The 15,820-nt window shown below is 53.2% G+C and overlaps 5 protein-coding genes across 5 annotated transcripts; 2 read left to right on the forward strand and 3 right to left on the reverse strand.

Moving 5' to 3' along the window:
- Nucleotides 1-186: 186 nt before the first annotated feature.
- On the forward strand, nucleotides 187-4,688 carry HD553DRAFT_307429 (uncharacterized protein). The gene is made up of 13 exons (XM_046179418.1): nucleotides 187-1,243; nucleotides 1,322-1,446; nucleotides 1,518-1,650; nucleotides 1,720-1,907; nucleotides 1,977-2,117; nucleotides 2,414-2,691; nucleotides 2,780-2,869; nucleotides 2,931-3,294; nucleotides 3,349-3,427; nucleotides 3,486-3,623; nucleotides 3,689-3,841; nucleotides 3,904-4,347; nucleotides 4,414-4,688. Exons 1-13 carry the CDS (start codon nucleotides 259-261, stop codon nucleotides 4,551-4,553), a joined length of 3,258 nt encoding a protein of 1,085 aa, XP_046038538.1. The 5' UTR covers nucleotides 187-258; the 3' UTR covers nucleotides 4,554-4,688.
- On the reverse strand, nucleotides 4,414-5,799 carry HD553DRAFT_189576 (uncharacterized protein). The gene is made up of 5 exons (XM_046177007.1): nucleotides 5,743-5,799; nucleotides 5,598-5,666; nucleotides 5,469-5,534; nucleotides 4,930-5,410; nucleotides 4,414-4,864 (listed from the first exon to the last, which is right to left on the reverse strand). The coding sequence occupies exons 1-5, from the start codon at nucleotides 5,763-5,765 to the stop codon at nucleotides 4,751-4,753; spliced, it is 753 nt and encodes a 250-aa protein (XP_046038539.1). The 5' UTR covers nucleotides 5,766-5,799; the 3' UTR covers nucleotides 4,414-4,750.
- Nucleotides 5,800-8,374: 2,575 nt separating this feature from the next.
- Nucleotides 8,375-9,425, forward strand: HD553DRAFT_307433 (uncharacterized protein). Its single transcript, XM_046179419.1, has 2 exons — nucleotides 8,375-8,540; nucleotides 8,609-9,425. Exons 1-2 carry the CDS (start codon nucleotides 8,446-8,448, stop codon nucleotides 9,060-9,062), a joined length of 549 nt encoding a protein of 182 aa, XP_046038540.1. The 5' UTR covers nucleotides 8,375-8,445; the 3' UTR covers nucleotides 9,063-9,425.
- On the reverse strand, nucleotides 9,426-11,941 carry HD553DRAFT_307434 (uncharacterized protein). Its single transcript, XM_046179420.1, has 5 exons — nucleotides 11,750-11,941; nucleotides 10,521-11,658; nucleotides 9,963-10,450; nucleotides 9,732-9,893; nucleotides 9,426-9,663 (listed from the first exon to the last, which is right to left on the reverse strand). Exons 1-5 carry the CDS (start codon nucleotides 11,876-11,878, stop codon nucleotides 9,526-9,528), a joined length of 2,055 nt encoding a protein of 684 aa, XP_046038541.1. The 5' UTR covers nucleotides 11,879-11,941; the 3' UTR covers nucleotides 9,426-9,525.
- A 580-nt stretch (nucleotides 11,942-12,521) lies between these two features.
- Nucleotides 12,522-15,638, reverse strand: HD553DRAFT_307436 (uncharacterized protein). Its single transcript, XM_046179421.1, has 13 exons — nucleotides 15,357-15,638; nucleotides 15,124-15,264; nucleotides 14,697-15,044; nucleotides 14,497-14,599; nucleotides 14,244-14,417; nucleotides 14,095-14,179; nucleotides 13,963-14,030; nucleotides 13,746-13,887; nucleotides 13,596-13,674; nucleotides 13,223-13,531; nucleotides 13,038-13,152; nucleotides 12,874-12,966; nucleotides 12,522-12,802 (listed from the first exon to the last, which is right to left on the reverse strand). The coding sequence occupies exons 1-13, from the start codon at nucleotides 15,500-15,502 to the stop codon at nucleotides 12,707-12,709; spliced, it is 1,899 nt and encodes a 632-aa protein (XP_046038542.1). The 5' UTR covers nucleotides 15,503-15,638; the 3' UTR covers nucleotides 12,522-12,706.
- Between the last annotated feature and the right edge of the window lie 182 nt (nucleotides 15,639-15,820).

Raw genomic sequence — 15,820 nt, forward strand, 5'->3', positions numbered from 1 at the left:
TTGCTTCCGGTCGAGGATAACGTAAGGGGGTTGAGCGGGCTAGGTGTTATCAATTTATATCCTGATCGTTCAGGTTCTTATGACGTGGAATAGTTTCACTAGTCTGTCTGTATTTCCCCGATTTATCGACCTCGACCGGTCTGTCTGCCCTTTATCTCCCTGAAGTCTGGATGCATCCTGGTCATTCCTCTCGATCATCAAGTCAAGATTAGCAAGCTCTAGACTAGTCATCTTGCTTGCTCCAGAAATATCCTCGACATGGACAGCGGACGATACTCACCATCAAGTCCTGCGATGCCGGAACTGCCGGACGAGGAGGAGGAGCCGACCGACCTTCAGGCAGACGTGCAGGATGCCATTGACAATCTGGAGCACATCGATCAAATCGAATCCGGGTTGGACGAAGCTGCGTCGGCCGTTTTAGGCTTAGAGGGAGTGCATGCGGACCATCAGACGGGGGGACAATCTTCTTCGGAACAAGAGGTTTTCCACGATGCTACCGCTCAAGAGGCCGAGTTGGAGCAAGAGATCGCCCAGTTGCCTGATGCGGCTGCGACGAGCTTGATGGGAGAGGCTGCCGGCCAGTACACGCAGACGGGAGGATCGAGTGAGGATGCAGATGCCGAGGGCGAGATCGACATGGATTTGGGGGACGATGACGAGAGCGAGCAGCCTCTACCGGTCGCTTCGAACACGTACCCCAGCAACTACGACGACCCCAACATCGATCCTGCTCTACTGGGAATGGATGCAGAAGTACCAGCGGCTCCGCCTTCGTTCCCAATCCCGCAGGCTACCGCTACGGCGGCTTCGGCGTCAAACACTTCGACACCTATCCCCGTTGCACCCGAATCGACATCGACGAGCAACACCCCTACTCAGCCTGAACAGCGTCAACGTGACAACCGATCTGCATCCCCCGCTCGTCCCGCTCCTACTCGTCGTCGGCCAGGCCAACAACGCCGATCCCCCTCATACTCCCTCGACGCCGCTCCTGCTGCTCCCAACCCCATTCCTACACCTGCTTCCACTTCGCACAACCCGATCGTAGCCCCCGGTTCGAGGGCGGGATTGCCAGTGAAACCCGTAACGGGGCCAACACCCCCATCGTCAGGGAGGAGGACTGAGCCGAGGCATTACGCACCAAGATTCAGTTTCGAGGGGGTCGAGTTTCCGGAAGGGATTCAGGTATCGAGTCCGAGCGTGATGGCGCATCAGGCGCTGGCTTCCAGCTGGGTCGAGAGTGAGTACATCTTAACAATTGTAGATGTGTTGTTTGGAAAGCTTGAAAGGCTGACGATCTGTGGTCGCGACCATCCAGGCAAAGAGAACAAGGCGGCCAACGCTCAGGCTTCTTTAGCCATGTTTGAGGCGGCGCGGTCGGACGGAGACGTCGAAGGTGCCAGGTCATGGTATCAGGCCTTCTCTAAAGACAATCCGACAGCGGTGAGCCTCGACTTGCATGCCAACATAATCAACAGCAAAAGAGAGACTGATAAAACTGGAGTTGAGGACAGGTCGGACCAATGTTGGACATGATCAACTTTGAACTCGCACATGGGAATTTCCCCCAAGTCGTTGCGCTTTACGAAAAGGCTCTTCGGGGTTTGGGAGGAAGCGTCGGTGCCGTTCCCGGCGTTGACATCTGGCGTAGGCCCAAACCAGGACTTGCGACTGCATTCTGCTCATACTAAAGTCAAGCAATCATCGACGTTACAGGTTCATATCTGCATTACATCCGGAGGCAGAACCCGATCCCTGCTCCCGGATCTGCAAATGCTAGTTCTGCGGATGCGGTTAGGGAGACGGTTGTTAGGGCCTACGAACTCGCGCTCAAAGAAGCTGGGATGGATATCGCCGCGGGGCACGTCTGGAGGGAGTATATCGCCTTTTTGGGCGAAAAGGAGGTGAGCATATCGGCCCTCATCGGACAGAGAAGGTGATTCACGGGCTGAAATGGGTGGGCTCGATGTTAGTGCACAAACACGTGGGAAGCCCAGACTCAAACGGATGCGATCCGAAAGGTCTACCACCGGGCCGTAGCGATCCCCTTGATGGATGTGGAACAGATCTGGAGGGAGTACGACGGGTTCGAGAACAAGTTGAACAAGATGACGGTAAGCACGGTGAAGGTAGTGTTGCCGATGATGAGACGAGACTCAAGTATCACGACAACTCCATTCGACCTCAATTCCTCTCGACGCTCGGTCTTGCTGCCTGCACAACCTTTGCGTGCGATCGGAACTATACTGGTCTGTGTAATCTGCCTGATGAATTGCGATGGGCATAAAACTTGCGTCACACGCGTACGACCAAAAAAAACGAACCGATCGATCGCTCTTGCCAACCAACATCGCACAAAAACCTTCTTGCCCATCTTTTTGGTCTCAACTTGCCCATCACGATCGTGCAGGCCAAGAAATTCCTTGCCGAGCGTTCTCCGCTCTACATGACCGCTCGAACCGTTCTGCGGGATCTGAAACTCCAGACAGAACCCCTGGTTGCCATGCCGATTCCACCCCGGCCGACACGGTCAGAAGCCGATCGAGCTTTGGTAATCAATTGGAAAAAGTACCTCAAGTGGGAGGAAAGCAATCCTCTCGATATCGAAGAGCCCGCGGCGCTGCAGGCTCGAGTTGGGTATGCGCTGCGCAAGTGCTTGACCCAGATGAGGTTCTTCCCCGAGTTGTGGTAGGTCGTCCGCGCCAGTACAAACACGTCCATCGATGCCCTTCCTGATTCCCTTCCGGTCGTTCATCGAATCGGGACACTGGTACAGGCATCAGGCAGCAGTCTTCTATGAAGGTCAAGAGAAACCAGAAGAGGTCTTATCCTACCTCAAAACGGGTCTCGAGGCCAACCAGTCCAGGTTCGCTGCGTGTTTCGACTGGCAGGCGTGTGATTCCAGCTGATTCACGGTTGGTTCGCAGCTTCTTGTTGACTTTTGCGCTGGCCGAGCAAGAGGAGATTCGACAAAACAAGGCGGCTGCTCGGGAAGTATACGACAACTTGATCAAGAACCACGGAGCCGAAATTGACAAGCTGAAAAGGTCGATCAGCGAAGAGGTCGACGAGGCAAAGGGCCCCGAGATTGAAGATGACGAGGTTGAGTTCCTGCGTGCAGACGACGAGGATATGGATGGGGCAGAGCTGTCCGAGACTCAGAAACGCAAGGCGGAGCGGGAAGCCAGAGGAAAGGCGGTGATCGATCGGCGCCAGAAGGAGCTGGATGATCTTGTCACAGCTGCTGGTGTCATCTGGGTCATGTACATGAGGTTTGCAAGACGTACAGAGGTCAGTCGAGTCTTGTCAATCTGTTCGATTAATTGCTCAGACTCTGTTGTGCAGGGTTTGAGGTCTGCCAGGGGCATATTCTCTGCTGCGCGCAAGTCACCATACGTGTCATGGCACGTCTTTGAATCAGCAGGTACGTTATAGGCGACCATAACACGTATGTTTAGGATACTTACAAGAACCGATCGCAGCGCAAATGGAGTATCACTGTAACACGGATGCCAACATTGCTACCAAAATCTTCGAACTCGGATTGAAAGCCTTCCCGGAGGATGTAGCTTTTGCCGTCAAATTTTTGGAATTCCTTATCCAGATTAACGATGACAGCAGTGAGTAACATACCACTCCCTCTTCCGTGCTTTGGTGTATTGATCAGAGCGATATCATCATACAGATGCCCGTGCTCTGTTTGAGCGACTAGTCCTCAAGTTCCCGGCCGACAGGGCACGACCGATCTGGGATGCGTGGGCCAAGCACGAATATCTCTACGGAGATTTGGCCGCATCTCGGAAACTGGAAGCGCGTCTGAAGGAGACTTACCCGAACGGTCAGTCGTCCTGCTCAAAGTCTTTTCGCATCTTTTCTTATATGAATTGAATCGATTGACAGACGCACCCTTAAGACGTTTCGCTTCGCGGTTCGTTTACAACGGGATTGACGAAATTGCTAGTCGTGACCTCGGCTTCGGCGTCAAGCGAGAAGCAGCACCCTTGCCCAAGCGGACACGACCGGAGGATTCACCGATGCGATCACCAAGAATACCCGAGCCCCGATTCAGGGATCGCGATGATCGTCAGCCTCTTCCGCCTGTTCGGGAGCCACCACCCAAGCGCCAGAGAGGCTTTTCACCACCCCGACGGAACGGGCGTGCAGGACCGCAAGAGGATGATCGTAGACGACGAGATTTCTCGCCGCCACCGGGACCTCGTCGCGATATGCCACCTGTTCAACAATTGCCAGTTGTACCACCAGGCCTGGAACGGGATCCTTCAGGTCTTCCGAGGGCTGTCGTTTGGTTCATGGGCAACCTCCCTCGGGCTAGGCTGTTTGATGGTAAGGGCTCTTCCCTGAGATCCGCGCGAAAAGAGTTTCAGCTAATTCTGTTACGGCATTTTGTAGGACCGATTTTCAAACCGGAAGACCTTATGGATGTTCTAGGGCGAGCAAATATCCCGCATGCTGGACTTGGTAACAACATGCCGATGGGTCCCGGACTCGGTCTCGGACCACATGGTTTCGGCGGTCGCGGAAGATTCTAGAGGAGGTATGAGAACTTGTCATATATACATCAAACGATGACGAAGATCTCTATGGTATACAAGTATTCAAGCAATATATATTTCCTACGCTCAATAAATCCCCGTTATCACCACCCGTGGTAGCTATACGATACGTGTTCTGATCAGGCTATATTCGGTTATCCGGCCAGGGATCTGGACCTTGTTCGCGATCGCTTCTATTTCAGTTCCGGTAAGGTGGGTTGATACACGTCGATAGCAGAGCACGACAATGCTTGTTCGTCGACTCGCTCGAGTACAGTCCTGTTGGGGTTCGAGCTATTTCCGGAACGCTAATAAATCAACCAGGCGAGGTGAGCGGGATCTCGACAAGCGAGTAAGCAAAGTGCGTACTTACGAAGGAACTTTTGTGCGAGAGTTTTTGTTCAGTGTCGAAGTCCTTGGTTTGATTGGCGTCGGGTGAACCGACCGGACTCGCAAGACAGTAAGGCGATGCAGGACTCCAGACTTCTCGGTGCGAGACGGTTGGAAGCTCGTCCATGAGCACGATGATCGACTCTGGATGACTGGCATCCCTAACCCGCCTGAAACGTCCGAGACTGGGATCCTCGCAATCGCGCATATCCTTGCTTTCGTCTAGGTAGAATCCCTGGTGATCCACATGCGCCGACCCGAAAGCTTTGCGACCATTGACAAGGCTCCGAGAAGATGCGTATGGCCCCATGCTTTCGCAAATCTCATTGCGATTTCGAAGGTAGACCGCAGGAAGCGAGTCGCGCGTTGTCGAACGGCGTCGGACGATTTGACCACCATCAGAATCGCCGCTGTTGTACAGGTGGACGTTTTCGTTGCCGAGCATCTCCCGGAGCTTAGTGCGACTGGAAGCAGAAAGTCTGCTTCAGGACTTGATGTCGCATCGGATACGAACGGACTTACGACAGCATCGAGTGAACAACGGCGAAAGCGTAAAGAGGACATTGCAGAGGGACGAAAGCACGAAGCCTGATGTACTCGATGAATCAGTCAATACACTGGTCGGGCACACAATGATTTGAAACGACTTGCCAAGATCCCATGCCGAGATGCTGCAGGAAAAAGACTGTGAACATGACCTGAAGGGCGAGGGGCAGTACCCTGCCGAATAGGTCAAACGTACGGGTAAGCGCGACACTACAGCCACCATGCAAGTCCATGCCGAGCTCGAGCTTACATGGCTTCAACCAAGTAGACCATCCCTCTCCCAAGCGCGTCGTGCAAGTTCTTGAAGCTTTGCGCAGCGCGACGATGTCGGTAGATGCCCAACAGGAGTGAGAGAGTGGTGAAGCTCTCGACGACTGAGCGAATCCGGCAATCATGGGATGGGGTGATCTTAGCACAAGAATGTGTTCATAAAGGGTCTAAAGTGTGGGCTTTCTTACCGAGAGTAGTGACAGCCCAGGCAATAACGATGGAGAATGTCGTATCCCCATATTCTTGCAGCACCGGTACGAGTTTGAGGAGCTCTGTCATCGTCTGGACCACAAGGTCAGTATATCGCATGTCGTGAGCAGGAATATGGGCGCGATGAGTTACTAGTTCTCTGCCATGGCGGAAATCTGGAGGTGCCGCGTAAGAATACTGGCGATAGGCGTTTCTTTGCGGTTAGCGATATTCATGTGAGGGAGGTCAATCTATACTAACTGATATTGCCCTGAGAAACAATCCATAAAGGTAAGCGGTGAAAACGTTGAGCGACACAGACACAGAGGCACAGACGGGATCGACTCACGCGAGTCCGACGCCGAGAACGAGGCAGTTGGCGATGATCATAGCGATCCCCAAATACCTGTTCCTATCCCACAACTGCGTAGGGCGTAACCTTATCAACAGAAGGTTCCCTCAATTGTATATAAGACTCTTCTTACATTCCATGATCTCGAACAAAAGTACCAGAAACTGGCCGCCTGAGCGAAAGCTAGCAGGAAAGCGTCCGTGTAAACCAACTTCCAATCGAGTTCGAAGAGCTTCTGGATGCCGACTCCGGTGGAAGGGTTGATGTAAAGGACGACCTTGTAAGTCTGGGTCTGGAGGACGACGAAGGAGGCGCTATTGGCGGAAAGATGGCAGAGGTAAGACAGGATACAGTAGGAGGGCTAAAAGAAGGCCGACTTGCAGAGCGAGCAGGTAGAGGATTATGATCTGGATCTTCCCGGTCAGGCTATCTTCTTTCCAGAACTTGCGGAGGTACTTGATGAACTAGATGTACATAGGTCTCACGGCTATCAGCGAGTCCTCGTTGCCGTTGCATCAGCAAGCAAGGTGTCGCTAACCTGGACCGTCAAGACGCCGCAGATGAATGCTTGAAGCACCGATCCGATCAAGCTGGCAGTGACAAGTGTTCGAGGAGATGTTTTGAGGAAGATGAAGAGAAGATTGTCCGTAGGGTTCGTATTGTTGTAGAGCGGGGAAGTAGGCAGTTGGATTGACATCTTTGGAGTAGCGGGGTGGGGCTCCTCTTTTGGCGCAGTCGGCCACGTTGAGCTGATCAAACTAGAATTGTTTCCGACTATTATGAGTTGTGATTGTCCTGTTTTCCTCAACCTACCTTTCTACGTAGGGTTCTTCGGATTTGAGAAAGAGCAAAGAGTGGGGAAGGGATGAGGGGAGTTGAGAGACGAGCGTCGAGTTGCTTCTTATATCTGTTGTCGATGGTTTGGGGGAAACATTCGGTCATGTCATTGCTCCAACGCCGAATTCATGATCAAAAGTGGAATCTCGGCATCCGGCCGCCATGAGCGAGCACAACAAGGTGGCTAGGTAATGAAAGACGATGCTGATCGAGCTTGGCGCATCACAACGACGACAACGATCCACCTATCGCGTACTGTTGTCGACAACCCCAGAATTTCACCGTTTGATCTTCCTTTGGATGGCGTGGTTCCTGATCCGTGTCGCATCGAGAAACGCCCCTCTACGCCACCAACGATGATCGTCGCAGGATCACAGGTATCCCTCACGGCCTTCTTTCTGGTTTCCTTTTGTGTTCCGGCTGGCTAAGCGACCGGATAGCGGGTTCTCGCCATTGTCGCCCTCGGACAACCTCGATCCACCTCGTTTCTGGTGGCTTGGGGTCCTTTCGAGCGCACGGTCCTCGTTGTAACATAAAACCTCCCGAAGCGCGACCGGGTCATCCCGTGACAACGTGCAAAGGAAGTTCCTTTGACGACCGGACATGGGCACATGTCCGGAAAAACGCGGACGGAGCGGAGGTCTCGATGAAACGCTAGCAACAAGGACGCAAGGATGATTGGCGTAATTGGTGATCAGGTCTGGAATTTGAGAATCTCTCAGAGCTCAAACCGAATGAATACGCGCCATCCGTAGCTATGGTTACATGGCGATCGATGACGCAGGGCGCATGATACATGATACGATGCACACGAAGAACCCAGAAGTTGATAGACTGAAACTTGGTGATTTTGTGAACTAGAACGTCAGGGCATCGAGTGCATCTAGGGTGTAGGACCTGTGAAGTTGAGGTGAATTGCTGTACGCTCTCCCTTTCACTACGGTGTCCTCGATACGCCTCAGATCCTAGTACTGCGGAAATGGCCCATCAGAATCTCATGATATACACGATACTGAGAAAATCACAAGCCCTGCAACGATGCTGTATTAGATATTAGATCTTAGATCTTAGAGCCATGATCCGTCTTCAATCGATGACATAGCTGAAGGGGCTTCGTTAAAATAGATTCCGTCATATGCTTCCGAACATGGCCGAGGTAGCTAGGCTGACCGGCACGACGGACATTTGTAAGTAAGCAGCTTAAGCAGCAACTCTTGAGCTCTTGAGGTGATCGTTCAAAAGACTTCTCTAGCCGAACTGAGGACACTCAGAACCCGCTGATCCCATCAGTCAGCACTCGTCGCCATGGCGATACGGAAATTGACGACCTCCCAACAGGTCAGGCTGACGCAATACCTGGATGACGAGCTATTGACCGTCGAGAGGGACGTCAACAAACGGTCAGCCATAACGTCACCGAATGTACATACTATCTCTCTCGCTGAAGACAAGCTTCGTTTGCGTATAGAACAGATCCGGACTCTCCGATTCCATCTCTGGTCATCCTGATCGATCGCTTGACACCAATCATGAATCTGATCATGTCCATCCCGCCTTACGAACCGACGGGGTATATCCGGATCCAATACCTGCTCAGGTTCACTTCGGGTTTACGAGAATGGCTATCGGGGTATAGCGTGACGGGACAAGGCGTACTGGAGAGCAAGTCGGGAGCTCAAAAGAAGGTCGTGAGGGGCAGCTCTAAAGCGACGGTGGCGGCTTCTCGGAATAGCTTGACGAAGCTGTTGGGCTTTATCGAACGGCTGGACCTTGCCTGGCAGGCGGTATTGAGCGGACAAAGCTTGAACGGAAACACAACGACCCTGGATGAAAAGCCGGAGGTGAAGGAAGAGGATGTCGCTGTTCAAGAGGCTAGTGCAAGTGGCTCGTCCAAGAAATTAGTGTCGGTCACAGACAAGTAAGTCCAGGTTGCTGTTGGCGACGGGCAAGCCTGAACGATGACCTACTTGTACGGATTCTCGACCCTCCAGGATTCGTCTACGTTCCTCTATCCTATCGCTTCGCGAGCGAATTCTATCGTGGGCGGAAAAGCAGTCCGGATTGCTCTCCGAGACGTTTGATCCGCCGGTCGAGGAAAGTGAGACGGACTTGTCAGCGCTCGAGGATGAAGTCGATCAGAAGAGCGGCTCCGAACAGGATGATGGAGGCAACGCAGACTTTCGATGGAGGGCCACGATTGTGAATAGTATGAGGGGCACATTGGAGATGCTCGATCTGTAGAAACGATCCGATATGTAGCATAAGATCATATACCCAAAACTGATTTTTTCTAGCGGTATTCAACGACTATATTGCCCAAAATACTGGCAGTAGTACAAAAAGGGGGAAGTCCATCATTCACCATGACCGTCGAGTCCCGAAGCACTAGGTGCCTCGAAGGTCCGATAGCCTTCGCTTCTTCAGAGGGTGATTCGGATGAGCGTCGAGCACTGCAAGAGCCTGTTTGACCGCATACTCGTGCACCTCGAATCGCCTGCGCTTGCTCCCCGCGGAGACGGTTTGCTGTAAAGTGATGCAAAGATGCGTCTAAGCTGAAAGTACATAGACTCAGGACGACTGGCTCAACTCACCTCGATCGGCCGGGGTTTCGGTATCGATGCGGTTGCGAATGGATCGGGTTTCTCGGTACGGGGCGAAGGGGTTGGAGGGGCGGGTTGTCCAAGACACTTGGTTCCCCTAGCTACGACATCCGCCAGCATCGCTAAAGAAGCGAACTTTGCATTCGGATGGGCCTGAGCGCATATATGGAGCGCAAGTTAGCACAAGGTCCAGGCTCGAGCCTGTCCTAGATAACAACTCACCTTCAGAGTCCTCCAAGCTTCGTCTGCACTGAGTGTCACATCCACCTCGTGCCCGTGCGGAGCCAGCTGTGATATCTTTTCTTCCCACGTCCCCGTAGGCATTGCAGACCCAGCAACGCCCTCACCCTGCACCCCATCATACGCATGTGTATGAGCGTGCCCCGGCTGAGCCTCATCGTCCCCACAGTTCTTGTCGAGCGTCCCGCACAATTTGGAATTCCCACAACACTTGATATCCAGATATTCGGCCTCTATATCCGTCGGGCTGCTAGAGATCTTATCCGAGCCCGATTGAGATTGAGAGCGAGCGGGTCCGGCAGCCGAAGAGGCTGAAGTAACGGAAGATCGAGTGCGGTTGATCGCCAGCGGGACCGAAGTCTGAGCCAAGGCCTCCGCCTTGGCGGCTTGTTCGCTTGGGCAGTTTTCACACCGATGTCCCGGTTCATTGTTACACATCGATTTCGAAAGACTTTCACAGAATTCCCGACCTAGAAAATACCGCAACAGGTCAGCGGCGGTCCAACACGAAGAGCAGGGCCGAGAACAAAGGGAGCTCACCAAAGTCGTCGTCCTTGCAAGCCGGACAGTTTCGAGGATCTCCACTGCACTCTGCCGGAGGAATGTACAACGGTGAACCTTGACCATCTTGCAGCACTGCAGGAGAGACGGCGAAGATCGGAGCTTTCTTCACTCCGAATACCGTATTGCCTTGTCCGTTGCCAGTGCCGTTGTTCTGGCGTTGTCGCCGCCTAAGTGGCACAGCAGCCTCGACCGGAGGAAGGTTGTCCAGGATCGAAGTGGACTTGACGGCGGCGGCGATCTCGGCGTGATAAGTCGGGCTCAACTGTTTGGTCACGGGGTTGACAATCCCCATGACCTGTCCAGGGGCGAATTGTGCCGACATGTCATCCATATGGTCGTTGTCGCTGTGATTATTGCTATTGTTCCTGCTGTTGCGTTCGGTCTCCCTGACGATCCTGCAGACGCAGACGGATTCGATACCTTCGCAAAAGCCGCAAGCCATGTCCATGGCGACTTGGCGAGAGATAGAGTTCTCGTCATCGTCACTGGGGAGAGAGGTCATGCGTTGTTGAGAAGATCGAGATCGGTTGAGAGCTGGAGGGGAGGGGAGATCCGCGTGGACGCCGACCGGGGGCATCGAATCCACATTCATCATACTAGTGCGATGGGCCTGTTGGCCTTCCCGTCCGAGCTCTTCGTCTTCATTGTCTTGTCCTGCCGCGACAGAAACGGGAGATCCGCTCCCTCGCATAGATCCCTGTGTCACAGTCGAAGTGCCTGAAGCCTGACCCGAAGCTATTACCATCCCATCCTTCCTCCCCCTCTCATACCCTTTCGTCTCCGCCTGTCCAACCAACCTCTCCATCCTTCCCAACTTATTCCTCATCTCCACGAGAGCCCCTTCCAACCTCTTCACCTCCAGGTCCTTGAGCCCAACCTCTTTCTCCTTTGCGGTCAACTCCCTTCTGACCAGAGAGAGCTCGACCTTGATCTTGGTATTCTCATCCTTCATCGCCCGGGCCGTCGATTGAAGGGCGACATTTCGTTGAATCTCTCCCTTCTCGAAGGATTCGATACGGGCTTCAAGGGAGGCGACGTATTCGGTCTTGCGTTCTCGAAAGGCTCGTTGAGCATCTCGACTGCCAGACGCCGTTGCGGATGGGGTGGGTTGCTTCTGCGACGAGCATCAGGCAGGAACGATTCAGTGTGTCGGGTCATCTCAGTTCTATTCATGTTCACGATCTATAGAGAACGGTGACGCTTACGGCTTGAGGCTCGACGGCCACCTTGCTGGATTTCCTACCCGGTTTCGCCCGTTGCGGGATGACCCATTCCGATTTGGCCTTTGCGAATACGATCCCCGTTGACGAGGAAGTCTCGCGGTTGGCAGCCATGATCAGGGTGCAGGGTACTGAGATTACGAGTCGGTAGGTCTATCGAATGAGGCGAAAGGACTGGTCGGTGCGATTCGAGAATGGGAGACGATGATGATGAGCGTGTGTATATGTGTATTCAGGGTCAGGGATAGGCAAGGTCACCGTCAGTGTACAGAGGTGAGACTGATCGACCTAGAGGTGGGAAGTGGGCTCGCAATCTGATAAGCAAAAGGGAGAGAGCCGGGGAGATTTGGTATTTCCTCTTGTCCGAAAACTCCGGATGAGACCCGGATCGCACGAACATTCGCGATTCACCTCACCCTTGACTCCGTCGAGATGTACACATCTTACTGATATACTCGAACAGACTTGCAAAGTCTTGACCAGCTGTCCCAGCTGTCAAGTAGTGGCAAATTCGATCCCCGAGATCTCGTCCCACCTGATCTGATCTTTGGTTGCCCCCGCTTGGCGCGCGCACGCGGAAATCTTAATCACGAGTGATACCCGAAAATTGTCGCTTCCCTTGGTCCAGCTTCTCCGTACTCGCACTCGGTGCGTAGCATGCGTAGAAGGTAGGTTGGCTGTGCCAGATGGGGAATCACCGGCCAAGGAAGGATCCGCTTGCATTAGCAAGAGCCTTCTCAACTAGATTTCAGCCTCGTCCCTGCACATCTGATTCATACCTTCGAGAACAGTCGCAAGACCATTCCCAGCCCTGCGACGCCTTGAAGTCAAAGACATAGCCAATACATATTTACCTACATGTATACAAGATGGAGAACCGACTATAGTGTTATCTCTTGCAGATCCGCAAAACATCCCAATCCCCTGTCTCGGATGGCCCGCTCACATGGCCTCGATCAACTTGGCGAGATTCATCGCCTCCGTCTTGTAATCGATCGGGATGGCTCGTCGGATGCTATATCGAACACGGGTTTGGTCCTGCGATAATTACAAGTCGCTTGTCAGTATCCCTCTTCGACGATGAAGATGCTTTGCACCTGAACGCTCACGTTGAAGGTATCTTGTCGAGCTGAACAGCTGAAGGTAAGCGACCTCGCTTGAGCCTTGGTGAACGCAGCAGAGAAGGCAGCTTCGTCCATGTCCTGTCGTGAACAGCGAAAAAGGTCATTTAGACTCGAACGATCTCCTCGAACCTATCCCGAACACAACTCACCTTCAGCTCGATTAGCTCGTTGGCGGTCTTCCCCAGTAGCTGCTCGCCAACGTCGTTGAAAGCCGTGACCCAGATATGTCCCGAGTGGTCCATGATACTCAAGCTCAGGATGTAACTATTTCACCAAGTGTTTCCCCGTTGTTGAGCACATTGCATCTCCTTCGTTCCCCAGAACCGTCACTCACCGATGCAGAGGCGCCGGGTAAGTTCGATCACACTTCTCGCACCTCCACCCATCGCCCTCTTCCACGACCTTCTTGTTGCACCCTTCAGTCGGACAAGCCGGGTAACTAAACGTCTCGTGCTTGACAAAGTTGATGGTGGCCCTCGTCGAAAAGTACTCGGTCTTGTCCGATGTGCCGATGTTGTCGTCCTTGACCTGCCCGATCGTCTTGATCTCGTCCGGTCGGATCGCTTGAGCCCCTCCAGCTCCACCTCCCATGCCAGAGTTTGAGTAAGTCTGGTACTGCACACTCATGCCTTCGGCGTCGAACCTGGAACAAAACTGCGCATCAACACACAGCACAACTAGCTTATACGGAAGGTGAAGTAGCTTACCATCCCTTCAATGCGTGAGCCTGGTCAATGTCAGGGTGCAAAGACATGGTGCTCGAACTGAACATGGACAAGGATCGACCTACATTCCACAATAGCCTTTATCAGCTGCCGAAAGGACACGATGCCGGCCCTAACCCTTGACTGGCTAACCTCCGAAATCGCCAACCTTGACCCCCTTGGCAGCGATGACCGGTTGCTCATCCCCCTTGAAGTTCTCGGCTTGTTTTCCCCACAGAGTCAGTCGGATGCTATGTTGCGACTGGTCAACCAGCGTCAAATCTCGCTTCGCAAACTATTTCCCGGAATCCAAACAGTCCAATTTCAGAATGACTAATAGCTTGATTCAACTACGGCGGGCCTGACTGACCGGCTTCTGAGTCGCTTTCGAGGTGATTGAACCGAGTTCCCCGACCTCTTTGACCACGGCGAGGATATCTTCACAAGCCCGTTGATCAGCCTGCATTCTTTCGATATCAGTATATTCGCTGTTATTTCTCACCGACGGTCTGGTCTTTCTCGACATTGGCAATCTCCGAGATGGGCACAAACTTGTATTGTACTTGCGGCACGTTGTCATCATCACACTACACCCAGCCACATCGAAATCAGCATGTCGTCCACATGCCATCCCGCCCAGCCCGGACTTACCGGCTCGATCTCGGTGTTGTTCTCAAACATGATCTCGTACTCGTTGTTGATGTTGCTAAACTGCTTCTTGGCGATATTCACCCTGGCCCTCGAGACATAGTAGACTTTTCCTTCTTGCAGCTTTTCGTAGAAGTTGTCGACGGCCTCGTTGAACCCGGTAGCTTTGATCTCGGCCTAGACAGACAACAGGATCGAGATCAAATCAGCCCATGCTTTGTGGGATACAGTAGTATGTATGGGGAAATAGACGCACCGTCTCGTCCATCAAGGTAACGCTGAACAGTTTACCCTCTCCACGTTGATTCGACCAATGCTTGATATCCGACTTCTGAGTCACCCGAGCCTTGATCGTCCACCTAAGTTATGACGCCAGAAGCGCACTATCAACACCTTGGTCTCCGTCCCGAATCGTACACTTTCATTTCCCGTCTCTGTCCCGTCTCTGCAACTCACTTGTTCTGGTAAGGACTCAACCCTTCGATAGGGTACAACGGCCCCATCGGCGCTCCACCCCCACCACCTCTCGACGCACCCGCTCCACCTGCTCCACCTCGTCCGGCAGCTCCTCCTCGACCTCCCCTCGCACCCGCCGCTCCACCTCGAGCAGGACCCGTCTGTGCAGGCTTGGTCTCCTGTACAGCAGGTTTCGTATTGTTGCTGTTCTCCGCTTTCGGGGCGGACCCTCCAGCCGGCGAGTTGTTGTTGGCGCCCGGTGCACCAAGATTGTCGATAGCGGAAGGGTTACCGAACTTTTGATCTACCTGAGCTTGAACGATATCAGCCGCGAGGAGGATCAACAGTCTGGTGTGTAGCAAGAAGATCCTCGTCAGTCAGCCCCAGAGCAATGCTTATGGACAAAGCAGCGAGTTTCTAGGCTCACCTTCGACCTTGCACATAGTTCATCGAGTACCCAGTCAGTTTGAGAAGACTGTTCTTGTCGATCTGTTTCGACTCGATCAGGGGGTTGAGCTGGGTGGCGAGCATCGATTGTAGGTAATGTTGCCCGTCCGACAAGATGACCCTGATTGTTCGGAAGCCCGGGCGTTAGCTTTGAGTAGAGCTCCTTCATCGACTCCGTTTCCAAAACAGCATCCATAAAGAGTTCGAACGCACCTGTATCGCTCGGTCGTGTTACCAGCGGGTGTCTGGATCCTCTTGACGCTCAACGCCTGCAAGGTCGGCTGGAACACGCCGCTCTCCGGAGCGGGGTCGCTGTAGTAGAGGTTGTGAACGGCGCCCTGAGAGATTTCTTCTGCCATGATTGCGTCGTGTAGATTTGATTTGAAGTGTATGGTCAGATGTGTGGACGTTGAGATGGTTTCATCAGCGATCGAGAGGATGGCAACTTTGCAAAGATCAGAGATCAGAGAGAGAATGTCCAAGGTCCAACTCGCTGCGCGTCGTGCTCGTGAGGGAGATGCAGAAGATGCAGAGCGCGTTCAGTCGCGTCATCTAGCTTCTAGCAGGGCTGAGACTCTGAGAGAACCAGAAGTGATGTCGTAACGGTATGATCATATTAGCTTCCGCACCGGGTTCGGCTCTCTCCGAAGAAGCAACTTGCTCCTGATCTCCTAAAT

This window comes from Filobasidium floriforme (assembly GCF_021052385.1).
Source record: "Filobasidium floriforme strain CBS 6241 chromosome Unknown HD553scaffold_5, whole genome shotgun sequence".
Lineage (NCBI taxonomy): Eukaryota > Fungi > Basidiomycota > Tremellomycetes > Filobasidiales > Filobasidiaceae > Filobasidium > Filobasidium floriforme.